Source organism: Mustelus asterias, unplaced genomic scaffold (assembly GCF_964213995.1).
Source record: "Mustelus asterias unplaced genomic scaffold, sMusAst1.hap1.1 HAP1_SCAFFOLD_440, whole genome shotgun sequence".
Classification (NCBI taxonomy): domain Eukaryota; kingdom Metazoa; phylum Chordata; class Chondrichthyes; order Carcharhiniformes; family Triakidae; genus Mustelus; species Mustelus asterias.
Genome location: NW_027590393.1, coordinates 242,209 through 255,232, shown reverse-complemented (window position 1 = coordinate 255,232; position 13,024 = coordinate 242,209). Strand labels below are relative to the sequence as shown.

Sequence of the window (13,024 nt, the reverse complement as noted above, 5' to 3'; positions counted from 1 at the left end):
AATTGGTGCCTTTCGGTTGCACTTTTCACATTTACCCACCGTCTTCTCATGGGATCACTGATATGAAGAGCAGGCAACAGGCATGATGGACTGAATGGCCTCCTCATCATAGAATCCTACAGTGCAGAAAGAGGCCATTTGAGCCAGTACTGACAACAATCCCAGGCCCTATCCCCGCAACCCCATGTCTTTACCCTGCTAATCCCCTGACACTAAGGGTTAATTTAGCATGGCCATTCCACCTAACTGTACGTCTTTCAGACTGTGGGAGGAAACCAGAGCACCCAGAAGAAACCCACGGGGAGAATGTGCAGACTCCACGCAGACAATGACCTGAGGCCGGAATTGAACCCGGGCCCCTGGCGCAGTGAGACGGCAGTGCTAACCACTGTGCCACCCGTGCCACCATGTATGTAAAATTCTATATTTCCTTGATCCCATTTCCTTTGTCCCTCTGTCCAGTTGGGTTAACATCCTTTCTGCCTCAACCACAAAACTTGAAAATAAATTTCACATGTTTACAACTCACAATTCTCCAGGACTTGTCTGGACCACAGGAACAGAATGAACATTCTGCTAATAAGAATAGTCTATTTGAAACTCCAGATTTAACGCCCATTCTTGGACCTAATTGCTATTTACCGCAATCTCAGCCCGTCCAGAGCCGCTAAGCGGACAGCTCAAGTCCAGATGAGATTCTGTTTCCATGGAGCAGAACATGTGTCTCCTCGAGCCCACTTCCACTGGAGGTGTGGGGAACTCTGGCTGGCATAAAGAACAAAGAACAATACAGCACAGGAACAGGCCCTTCGGCCCTCCAAGCCCGCGCCGCTCCCTGGTCCAAACTAGACCATTCTTTTGTATCCCTCCATTCCCACTCCGTTCATATGGCTGTCTAGATAAGTCTTAAACGTTCCCAGTGTGTCCGCCTCCACCACCTTGCCTGGCAGCGCATTCCAGGCCCCCACCACCCTCTGTGTAAAATATGTCCGTCTGATATCTGTGGCATGAGGCACCATTTTGCAGGACAGCTCAGACTGAGGTTCAAAACGCACAAGTCCTTGGATGCACTGTTTTGAGGTCCTGGTGGAATAGAAATATTGTGGTTACAAATTGTGGTGAACCATCGTTGGTTTCCATTGGATACTGCTGAGCCGGGGCTGGCCAGGACTACAAGGATGTACATATGTTACTGTTGGATTGTGCTATTGTTGCTGTTGGGTTAGGGTGGGGTTGTTACACCTTTGTATTGTAGTGTTGTGGCACATCCCAGTCGGGCTCCGCCTCCTGGGAGAGGTATAAGAGTCCCTGCTCTGGCCGGGACCCCTTCAGTCTGGGATAGTGTATATAAGTTCTGGTAGCTTCATTAACAGTAAATAAAAGCCTTTCATTTACTGAGCTTCAAGCCTCGTGTCTGAATAGCGCATCAATTTTATTTACTGTCGTTAAACTCTCGTCGAAAAAAAAAGAGAGTATGGAGCAAATTCTCAAGCCGGAACGCCTTACGCTAGATCCACGTGCGGTGGGCGCTTCTAACACCTTCGACCACTGGCTGAAGTGTTTCGAAGACTACCTGGCAGCCTCCGCAGCGGTCACCACAGATGATGACAGACTCCGGGTCCTCCATGCGAGGGTAAGCGACACTGTCTACCTCGCGATCCGTGCGGCCACTAATTACCCTAAGGCCCTCGAGCTTCTAAAGAAGCGCGATACCAAACCACCTAACGAGATACACGCTCGTTACCTCCTAGCCACTCGACGACGGCAGTCTGGCGAAACGATGGAGGACTATGCCAATGAGCTCCTACAGCTAGCCAGGGGCTGTGACTGCAAAGCTGTGTCGGCTGAGCAGAGCATGTACGACCTCACCCGAGATGCGTTTGTGGCCGGGGTCGGATCGTCGTACATTCGACTTAAACTGTTGGAGAAGGGTAACCTTAATCTTACCCAGGCCATCGAGTTAGCAGAGATGCTCGAGTCGGCTTCAAAGAGCTTAGTTTTGTATCCGGAGGACCACGTGGAGACAACGTGGAAGGAGCAGTCGCAAATCCCTCCTCGTCCCTCGGGTTCGAAATGCTGTGTAATGGCGTGCTCCCATTCGGGCCAGACGACGGCTGCAGCCCCGTGCGGCCCGCGGTGCTACTTCTGTGGAGGAGCGAAGCATATCCGGCAAAAGTGTCCCGCTAAAGCTGTATTGTGTACCGCATGCGGTAAAAAAGGGCATTATGCAAAAGTGTGCCAATCTAAACCCAGGAACGGCAGTGCGGCCTGCGATTCTTCAGAGCTTGGGTCATCATCGTCGAAGTTGTCGCGGCGTTCGTCCACGTGCGAGACCAGGACGACGCCATTACGGTCGACGGAGTCGGAGGAGTATGACCACCAGGGGTCGCTGAGTTTGGCGCCCTCACCCACGTGCGATTCATGGGAGCAGCCATGTTGGTCGACACTGACCACGAACGACCAGCAGGGGTCCTCCGCATCGATTTCAGCTGCCTGCAGTGGCGTTCATGAACCAACGGTGGCGTCGATCATCCTGGACCAGGCCAAGCCTCATAGACTCGACCGTTCTATGATGAATATCCAGGTAAATAATCATGTGATTTATTGTCTGTTTGACAGCAGGAGCACTGAGAGCTTTATCCACCCAGACACTGTGAAGCGGTGTGGACTCCAGATTCAACCTGCCAAACAGACAATCTCTATGGCATCGAGGTCCCGGTCTGTTGCCGTGCTAGGGAGTTGCGTGGTAACCTTGAAAGTACAAGGCACAGTTTACGAGCGCTTCAAGCTCCTTGTGTTGCCGTATCTTTGCGCGCCAATACTTCTCGGACTAAACTTCATGGTCCACTTGAGGAGTGTAATCCTACAGTACGGTGGGCCACTCCCTTCACTGGCAGTGGGAAAACAGCAGCAGCCTCCAAATTGCCCAACGCGCCCCGCCTGTAGCCTCTCGACGCTGAAGATCACCACACCCTCCTTGTTTCAGAATCTTGTGCCAGGCTGCAAGCCCATCGCGACTAAAAGTAGGCGTGACAGCACTGAGGATCGGATCTTCATTAGATCTGAGGTTCAGCGGCTCCTCAAAGAAAGGATCATACAACCCAGTGTTAGTCCGTGGTGAGCACAGGTCGTGGTGGTCAAGAGCGGGAACAAACCCCGGATGGTCATTGACTACAGTCAGACCATTAACCGATATTCGCAGCTGGATGCGTATCCCCCTCCGCGCATATCTGATATGGTCAATCAGCTTGCGCAGTACCGGGTGTTCTCCACCATAGACCTCAAGTCTGCCTACCACCAACTCCCCATTCGCCCAGAGGACCGACAATACACGGCTTTTGAGGCGGATGGTCGCTTGTATCATTTTCTCAGGGTTCCCTTTGGTGTCACCAATGGGGTCTCCGTCTTCCAGCGTGCTATGGACCGAATGGTGGACCAGAACAGGCTGCGGGCTACCTTCCCGTACCTGGATAATGTCACCATCTGCGGCCATGACCAGCAGGACCACGACACAAACCTCCTGAACTTCTTACGCACTGCATCTCGCCTGAACTTGACCTACAACGGGGAGAAGTGTGTGTTTCGTACGCGCCGTTTAGCCATCCTAGGATACGTGGTGGAAAACGGGGTCATTGGCCCTGATCCAGACCGTATGCGCCCCCTTGCTGAACTTCCCTTACCTACTAGTGCAAAAGCACTGAGAAGATGCTTAGGCTTCTTCTCTTATTATGCGCATTGGGTTCCCAACTACGCGGACAAAGCCCGTCTGCTCATTAAGTCCATGACTTTTCCCCTAACGCCAGAGGCCCGATTGGCCTTCGATAAATTGAAAGCCGACATGGCGAAAGCTACGATGCACGCGGTAGATGAGTCCATCCCCTTTCAGGTGGAAAGCGATGCATCTGATTTCGCCCTGGCCGCCACACTTAACCAGGCGGGCAGGCCCGTCGCATTTTTTTCCCGCACCCTCCAAGGCCCCGAAATTCGGCATTCAGCGGTGGAAAAGGAGGCCCAGGCCATTGTGGAGGCCGTCAGACACTGGCGCCATTACTTGGCGGGAAAACAGTTCACCCTGATCACGGACCAGCGGTCCGTGGCGTTCATGTTTAACAACACGCAGAGGAGCACGATCAAAAATGACAAGATCTTGCGGTGGAGAATTGAACTCTCCACCTATAACTACGATATCATGTATCGTCCAGGGAAACTCAATGAGCTCTCGGATGCCCTCTCGCGTGGAACATGTGCTAGTATTCAGGAGGACCGTTTGCACGCCCTCCATAATGATCTGTGCCATCCTGGGGTCACTCGGCTCTACCACTTTGTAAAAGCCCGCAACCTGCCTTACTCAGTGGAGGACGTCAGGTCGGTAACAAGGAGCTGTCGGATTTGCGCGGAATGCAAACCGCACTTTTACCGACCTGACCGGGCACATTTAGTCAAGGCCACTCGTCCCTTCGAGAGACTGAGTGTTGATTTTAAGGGCCCCCTTCCCTCAACAGATCGGAACGTGTACTTTCTCAATATCATCGATGAGTACTCTCGGTTCCCTTTTGTTGTTCCCTGCTCGGATACATCCGCTGCCACGGTGATCAAGGCATTCCGTGATCTTTTTACCCTGTTCGGGTACCCCAGCTACATCCATAGCGACAGGGGCACGTCGTTCATGAGCGATGACTTGAGGCAATTCCTGCTCTCATACGGGATTGCCTCTAGTAGGACCACGAGTTACAACCCTAGGGGTAACGGACAGGTGGAACGTGAGAATGCTACAGTCTGGAAGGCTGTCTTACTGGCGTTGAAGTGCAAAGGTCTTCCAGTCTCCCGTTGGCAAGAGGTGCTCCCTGATGCGCTCCATTCTATTCGCTCCCTCCTGTGTACGGCAACCAATGCTACTCCCCATGAGAGGATGTTCTCATTCCCTCGGAAGTCTTCCTCGGGGACCTCATTACCGTCTTGGTTGACGTACTCAGGACCCGTCCTCCTGCGGCGACATGTAAGGGCCCGCAAGTCTGACCCGTTGGTCGAACAGGTCCATCTCCTCCACGCCAACCCTCAGTATGCCTATGTGGCATACCCTGACGGGCGAGAGGACACGGTCTCGATCCGAGACCTGGCGCCAGCAGGGGACGTAGCAACCCCTGTCGCTCCCATACCCCCAGTAACAAACCCATTATCTCTTATTTCTTCCCCGGGCACGGCGCGGGCAGCATCGGGACCATTGCTTAACCATTTTACTCCCATGTACAGCTTGCCTGTGCCCAGAAGATGGTCGCCACCGCAGGGCGTGTCAGGATACCCTGGACTACCGTCACCTCAGGGTCAACCGGCCTGTGAGTCCGTGGAAGAACAGCTGGACGCCGTTTTGGGGAGAACGCCACCGCAAGTGCCTACTCCGGTGTCACCGCCGGTATTGAGGAGGTCACAACAACGGTGCGGTCCCCCTGACCGTCTGAACTTATGGACTGCTGACATTTTATTCTGGGTTTTTTGTACCCCGCCGGCCTTTGTTTTCAAAGGAGGGGTGAATGTGGTGAACCATCGTTGGTTCCCACTGGATAGTGCTGAGCCAGGGGCTGGCCAGGACTACAAGGATGTACATACGTTACTGTTAGATTGTGCTATTGTTGCTGTTGGGTTAGGGTGGGGTTGTTACACCTTTGTATTGTAGTGTTGTGGCACATCCCAGTCGGGCTCTGCCTCCTGGGAGAGGTATAAGAGTCCCTGCTCGGGCCGGGACCCCTTCAGTCTGGGATAGTGTATATAAGTTCTGGTAGTTTCATTAACAGTAAATAAAAGCCTTTCATTTACTGAGCTTCAAGCCTCGTGTCTGAATAGCGCATCACAAATGCAGGTCAGATGCTGGGAACTCTGCGGGGAGTAACTCACCTTCTGACTCCCCCAATATCTGTCCACCATCTACAGGGCACAAGTCAGGAGTGTAATGGAATACTCCCCACTTGCCCGGATGAGTGCGGCTCCAACTTCACGCAAGAAACTCGACACCATCCAGGACAAAGCGGTCCACTTGATTGGCATCACATCTACCACCTTCAACACTCTCACTCTCCTCCACCGAGTGGCAGCCGTGTGTACCATCTGTAAGATGCTCTGCAGCAACTCACCTAAGGCTCCTTCAACAGGATAAAGTAGACGTGGAGCGGATGCTTCTGCTGGTGGGGCATTCGAGGACGAGAGGTCATAGTCTTAGGATAAGGGGAAGCAAATTTAAAACAGAGTTGAGGAGAAACTACTTCTCCCAAAGGCTTGTGAAACTCTGGAATTCGCTGCCCCAAAGTGCAGCGGATGCTGGAACAGTGAGTAAAATTAAGGAGGAGTTAGACTGATTTTTTAATTGGTAATGGGTTGAAAGGTTATGGGGAGAAGGCAAGAAAATGGGGATGAGGAGCATATCAGCCATGATTGAATGGCGGAGCAGACCCGATGGGCCAAATGGCCTAATTCTGCTCCTATATCTTATCAACTTATGAACAGCACCTTCCAAACCCATGACTTCTACCATCTAGAAGGAAAAAGGCAGCACATATCTTGGAACTCCGCCACCTGCAAGTTCCTCTCCAAGCCACTCACCATCCTGACTTGGAAATATATCAGCTGTTCCTTCACTGTCACTGGGTCAAAATCCTGGAAGTCCCTCCCTAACAGCACTGTGGGTGTGCCTACACCACAGGGACTGCAGCGGTTCAAGATGGCGGCTCACCACCTACTTTCTCGAGGGCAATAAGAGATGGTCTAGCCAGCAACGCCCACATCCTATAAAAGAAAAATTAAAAAGCCAAGAGGAGGAGAGTTCTAACCCCAGGATCCTTAAGTTTGAAAGTGTAAGAGCAGGTTTCTGAGGCCTCTGTCCCTAATAGGTCATCATCCTGTATCTATGTAAAAAGAACATGGGTTATTTCCTGTTTTTTATTCATTTGTGGGACACGGGCGTCGCTGGCTGGCCAGCATTTATTGCCCATCCCTAGTTGCCCTTGGAGGGCAGTTGAGAGTCAACCACATTGCTGTGGATCTGGAGTCACATGTAGGCCAGACCAGGTAAGGAAGGCAAATTTCCTTCCCTAAAGGACATTAGTGAACCAGATGGGTTTTTCTGACAATCGACCATGGTTCATGGTCATCAGTGGATTCTTAATTCCAGATTTTTTAAAAATTGAATTCAAATTCCACCGTCTGCTGTGGCGCCATTCGAACCCGGGTCCCCGGAACATTAGCTGAGTTTCTGGGTTAATAGTCTAGCGATAATACCACTGGGCCATCGCCTCCCCTGGTGTGTTTAATAGATTGATGTTCTAATCTGACTCTCTCTGTCTGGGCTCAGGTGCTAAGCGAGTATTGGAGTTGGACCAGTATGAGGGGGAGAAGGGGAACAAGTCCTTCAAGAAGAACATAGGCCACAGTACCGATGACTCGTTGAGCGATGCTCTCTGGGTCTGCTCCAATCTCTTCAGTGACGTCACGCTGAAACTGAGCCACAAGCGCATCATGCTGTTCACCAACAATGACAACCCACATGCTAAAGACAGCTCCAAAGCACGACTGACCAGAACAAAGGCCAATGACCTGCGAGAGACAGGTCGGCAAACCACTGGTACCATCAAGCCTTTGTCAGCGACTGGTTCAAAGATGTTGAATCACAAAGTCCTCACTTAAGATTGCAGTTGCATTGCCATGAAGTGCAACTTTATGTGAAACAACTTTAAACAAATCAGGTTTTCCCATTAAAACCAATGTGAAAGCTGTCTTTAGAGTCTGTAGGACATTTCTCAACATGATAACCTGCGAGTGAAAATATTTAACGTTGCTGAATTACTATAGCGGTCGATGGAACAACTTTTGAAATGAAATCAATTTAAAGATATAAATATACTTTGCTCCGGTTTTCTGCCCATCATGCTTGCCAAATCTCCCACGTGCCACACATTCCACTCGCTGACCCTCCCTGTCGTTGCCCCTTCAGCTCCCCGCCTCTTCCACTCCCTCACCTTTCCTCTTGCTACCAGCCCTCTGGCTTATGGCTGCCGCCCCCCCCCCCCCGATCCTTGACCCTCTGGGTCACTGCAGACCCTCTTCCTCAGCTTGTCACCTGAGAGCAGAGATTTCAGAGGGTTATCGGACTGGGGTGCAGGTCGCAGAGACGGGGAGGGCTGAGGCAATGGATGGATTTGACAAGATTGAAAATAGTGCTTCGCACAAAATTGGAGCGTAAGTAGGCCATTCGGCCCCTCCCGCCTGCTGTGCCGTTCAATGAGATCATGCCTTGTACGTTTGTGTTTCAAATTCCACATTCCTATCTACCCACAATAATCTTTGATTCCCTCGCCTAACAAGAATCTCTCTACCTCTGCCTTAAAGATATTCAGTGACCCCCCCCATTGCCTTCTGAGACAGAGGCCGGAATTTTACCGGCACGCCTGCCCTGATTCCAGGGATGGGTGAGGCTCGGAGAACGGCATTCTCCGTTAGTCTCGGGCGGGATCGTACGAACCTCGAGCGGACGTGCCAGTAAATTCCGGCCAGAGAGTTCCAAAGTCATGCAACCCTCTGAAAGAAAAAAATTCTCACCATCTCTGTCCTAAAAGGGCGACCACTAATTTTAAAACTGTGCCCGCTCGGTCTGGACTCTCCCACAAGAAGAAACATCCTTTCCATGCCCACCTTGTCCAGACCGTTCAGGATCTTAGTTACTTCAATCAAGTCACCCCTCACCCTTCTAAACTTCAGTGGAAACAAGCCCAGTCTGCCCAACCTTTCCCCATAAGATAAACCGCTCGTTCCAGCTATCGATCCAGCAAACCCCCTCTGAAACGTCTCCAACTCATTTACACACTTCCTTAGAATCCCATGGAATCCCTACAGTGCAGAAGGAGGCCATCGAGTCTGCACCAACCACAATCCCACACAGGCCCTATTCCTGTAACCCCACATATTTACCCTGCTAATGCGCCTGACATTAGGGACAATTTAGCATAGCCAATCAACCTAACCTGCACGTCTTTGGAGTGTGGGAGGAAACCGGAGCACCCGGAGGAAACCCACGCAGACACGGGGAGAATGTGCAAACTCCACAGACAGTGACCCAAAGCTGGAATTGAACCCGGGGGTTCGTGGCGCTGTGAGGTAGCAGTGCTAACCGCTGTGCCACCATACCTTCAATAAGACAAAAACTGCACACAGTATTTGAGATGCGGTCTCACCAATGCCCTGTGTAACTGAAGCATACCATCCTTACTTTTATGTTCAATTCCTTTTGTAATAAGGAATAACATTCTATTAGCCTTCTCATTTACATGCTGTACCTGCATACTAACTTTTCGTGATTCAAGCACAGGAACACCTAGATCCCTCTGCACCTCGGCATTCTGCAATTATTCTCCATTTAAGAAATGCTGATTTTTTATTCTTCCTGCTAAAGTGAACAACTTCACATTTTCCCACATTATACTCCATCTGCCAGATTTTTGCCCACTCAACCTATGTGTATTCATCTGCAAACTCACATCCCCTTCACAACATACTTTCCTATCTATCATTGTACTGTCTGCAAATGTATCTCCCATGCCTTTGCTTCCCTCATCTAAGCCATTGATGTAAAAGGTTGAGGCCTCAGCACAGACCTCGACAGGACTCTGCTCATCACCTCCTGCCCTGCCAATCAGACAAAGACCCATTTATACATACTCTCTGTTTTCTGCCAGCCAGCCAGTCTTCTATCTAGGCTCAAATGTTACCCCCTACATCGTGAGCTTTTATTTTTCACAATAATCTTTGATGCTTATCAAATGCTTATGAGAGGCATGGGCGGAGTGGATAGTCAGATGCTCTTTTCTAGGGTAGGAAAGTCAGGTACTAGGAGACATAGGTTTAAGGTGCGTGGGGGAAAGGTTGAGAGGAGATGTGCCGAGGAAATTTTTTTACACAGAAGGTGATGAATGTCTGGAACGCGCTGCCCGGGGAGGTGGTGGGAGCGGGTACGATTGCGGCATTTAAGGGGCAACTAGACGAATACATGAATAGGATGGGAATGGAAGGATACGGGCTCCGTAAGTGCATACGGTTTTAGTTTAGACAGGCATCATGATCGGCGCAAGCTTGGAGGGCCGAAGAGCCTGTTCCTGTGCTGTACTTTTCTTTGTTCTTCTTGCTTTGCTTTCTGGAAATTGAAGTACAGCACATCTACAGGTTCCCCTTTATCCACAGTATATGGTACTCCTTCAAAGAATGCCATTAAGTTGGTTAAACATAATTTCCCTTTCACAAAATCATGCTGACTTTTCCCAATTACCTTGGGATTTTATAAGTGTCCAGCTATAGCCTCCTTCATAGAATCATAGAAACCCTACAACACAAAAAGAAGCCATTCGGCCCATCGAGTCTGCACCGACCACAATCCCACCCAGGCCCTACCCCACATCCCTACATATTTACCCACTAATCCCTCCAACCTACGCATCTCAGGACACTAAGGGCAATTTTAGCATGGCCAATCAACCTAACCCGCGCATCTTTGGACTTAACAATCAATTCTAACAATTTTCCCACGGCAGATGTCAAGCTAACTGGCCTATAATTTCCTGTTTTTGGCCTCCCTCCCTTCTTGAATAGAGGGGTTATATTTGCCACTTTCCAATTTGATGGAAACTTTCCAGAATCTAGAGAATTTTGCAAAATTAACACCAATGTATCTACCACCTCATTTGTTCAAGACCCTAGGATGAAGTCTATCAGGACCCGGAGACTTGCCAGCCTTAGCTCCATCAGTTTGCTCAAACCACTTCTCTAATGATTGTAATTTCACCAAGTTCCTCTCCCCTTTCCACCTCCAGATTTACAGATATTTCTGGAATGTTTATGTATCCTCTCCAGTGAAGACAAAATCCAAATATGTGTTCATTTTGTTGGCCATCTTCCTATTATCTACGATTGTCTACCCATTGGGCGACGTGGTGGCACAGTGGTTAGCACTGCTGCCTCACAGCACCAGAGAGCCGGTTTGATTCCCGGCTTGGGTGACAGCCTGTGTGGAGTTTGCACGTTCTCCTCGTGTCTGCGTGCGTTTCCTTCGGGTGCTCCGGTTTCCTCCCACAGTCCAAAGATGTGCAGGTTAGATGGATTGGCCATGCTAAATTGCCCCTTAGTGTCCAAAAATGTGTAGAATCATAGAATCCCTATAGTGCAGGAGGAGACCATTCGGCCCATTGAGTCTTCACTGACAATCCCACCCAGGCCCTATCCCCATAACCTTATGTATTTACCCAGCTAATTCTCCTGATACTGTAGGTTAGGTGGATTAGCCATGGTCAATGCATGGGGTTACAGGGATAAATCGATTGGGTGGATCTGAGTAAGATGTTTTTTCGGAGAGCTGGTGCAGACTCAATGGGCTGAATGGTCTCCTTCTGCACTGTAGGGATTCTATGGTTCATTCTCACTCTCTAGAGGGCCCACGTAACTTGCTATTTTCCTGTTTAAACACCTGTAGAAACACATGCTATAAGTTTTCACATTTCTAGCCATCTTCCTCTCATACTCTAATTTCTTTCTCCTGATTAACCTTTGGTCATTCTCTGCTGTTCTTCACATTCTAACCAATCATCTGGCTTGCAGTCAGATGCTTAAGTTTGACAGTTTCCTTAACTTCTTTAGTTAACCACAGAAGTGGGTCCTCCCCCTCCAAATCTTTTTAATAGTAGAAATTTGCTTATTCAGAATATTCTGAAATAGCCCCTTAAATGTCTGCCACTGCTTGTCTATTGATCTGTCCCCTAGCCTAATCTCCCAGTTCACTTAGCTAGCACAACTTTCATGCCCACATAGTTGCCTTTATTTAAGTTTAAAATACTAGCCTTAGGCCCACTCTTCTCCCTTTCAAACTATTCAGTCGTGTTGAAGCAGGGTTAGACAGTGTAGTGGCCAGACCAGTGTTGTACTGTGCATTGGAGCTTCATCGAACAATCCCTTCACTGCTTCCACTGTCCTGATTGTCACCTGAAGCGTGGTTCTGTAGGGATGGCCAGAAGGCTGTTTCCCAACATGGGTTGGTGTCCTGCCAGCCAGCATCTAAAGGGAAAGGGTAACTAAAGGGAAGGGTAAGACCTGCAGTCCACGCCAGCCTGCCCTGTGACGTGATGGTACGAAGACCGGAACTAAACACTTCTTCCTCTCTTTCCTCATTCTATCCCTCCACTCCCCGCTTCCCCCACAGTCACCGACATAGTCTGCTAATCAAGGCAAATAAACAGGCCCAAAGTCAAACCCGTCAGGCAACCAAAACCAGTCTAGGAGATCACAGATCAAATCTGATTTTCTGTACTTCACAATCTTTACCCTCGTCAAGAACTGGGTCCACCTCCAACTTAAAGAATCTGAGAAACGTTGCAGGGAAAATTGCCGATCATTTTTGTCAAAAGACTGGGCGGAATTTTCCCGTCCCGCCCACCACGGGAATCGTAGCGAGCGGGACATGGACCCTTGGGGGTGAGCGTGGCTGGAAAATCCCGCCCATCATCTCGCGAGCAATAATAACAGAAGCTTTGCCTTTTGCTGCTATGCTGTGAATGTCGTGTCTTTGTCTCTGCCCTTGTCTGTGTACAGGTATCATCCTTGACCTGATGCATCTGAAGAAGCCTGGTGGGTTTGACATGTCTCTCTTTTACTGCGACATTGTCAGTGTATCAGAGGATGGGGATGCAGCTGTGCAAGGCGAGGGGTCAGCCAGGTTGGACGATCTGCTTCGGAAAGTGTGGGCCAAGGACTACAAGCAGAGGACCGTCACCAGGTCAGCAGTCACTCAGAGTAGCACCGTGTCTCCTGGGTCCTCGGAGAGTTTCTAATGTACTCCCTGCGGACCTTGGCAGACAGAACGTCCGTGTTCATGCACACAATCTGCTCAAATGTACGGACGATCTTCATAGATTAGGCACTCAGGGCATGTTTCCACTCGCAGGGAAGAGCGAAACCAGAAACCGTCAACACCAGGTAGTGACCAGGCCAGGAATGCAGGAGA

General features: G+C 49.9%; 1 protein-coding gene across 1 annotated transcript in view; it reads left to right on the top strand.

Annotated features, from left to right (window-relative positions):
• Positions 1–706: 706 nt before the first annotated feature.
• LOC144486736 (X-ray repair cross-complementing protein 5-like) overlaps positions 707–13,024 on the top strand; it is a 28,516-nt gene continuing 16,198 nt past the window's right edge. The window contains exons 1-3 of the mRNA XM_078204765.1: positions 707–749; positions 7,340–7,594; positions 12,613–12,796. Coding sequence (XP_078060891.1) covers positions 707–749; positions 7,340–7,594; positions 12,613–12,796 — 482 coding nt within the window. The remainder of the gene's footprint in view (positions 750–7,339; positions 7,595–12,612; positions 12,797–13,024) is intronic.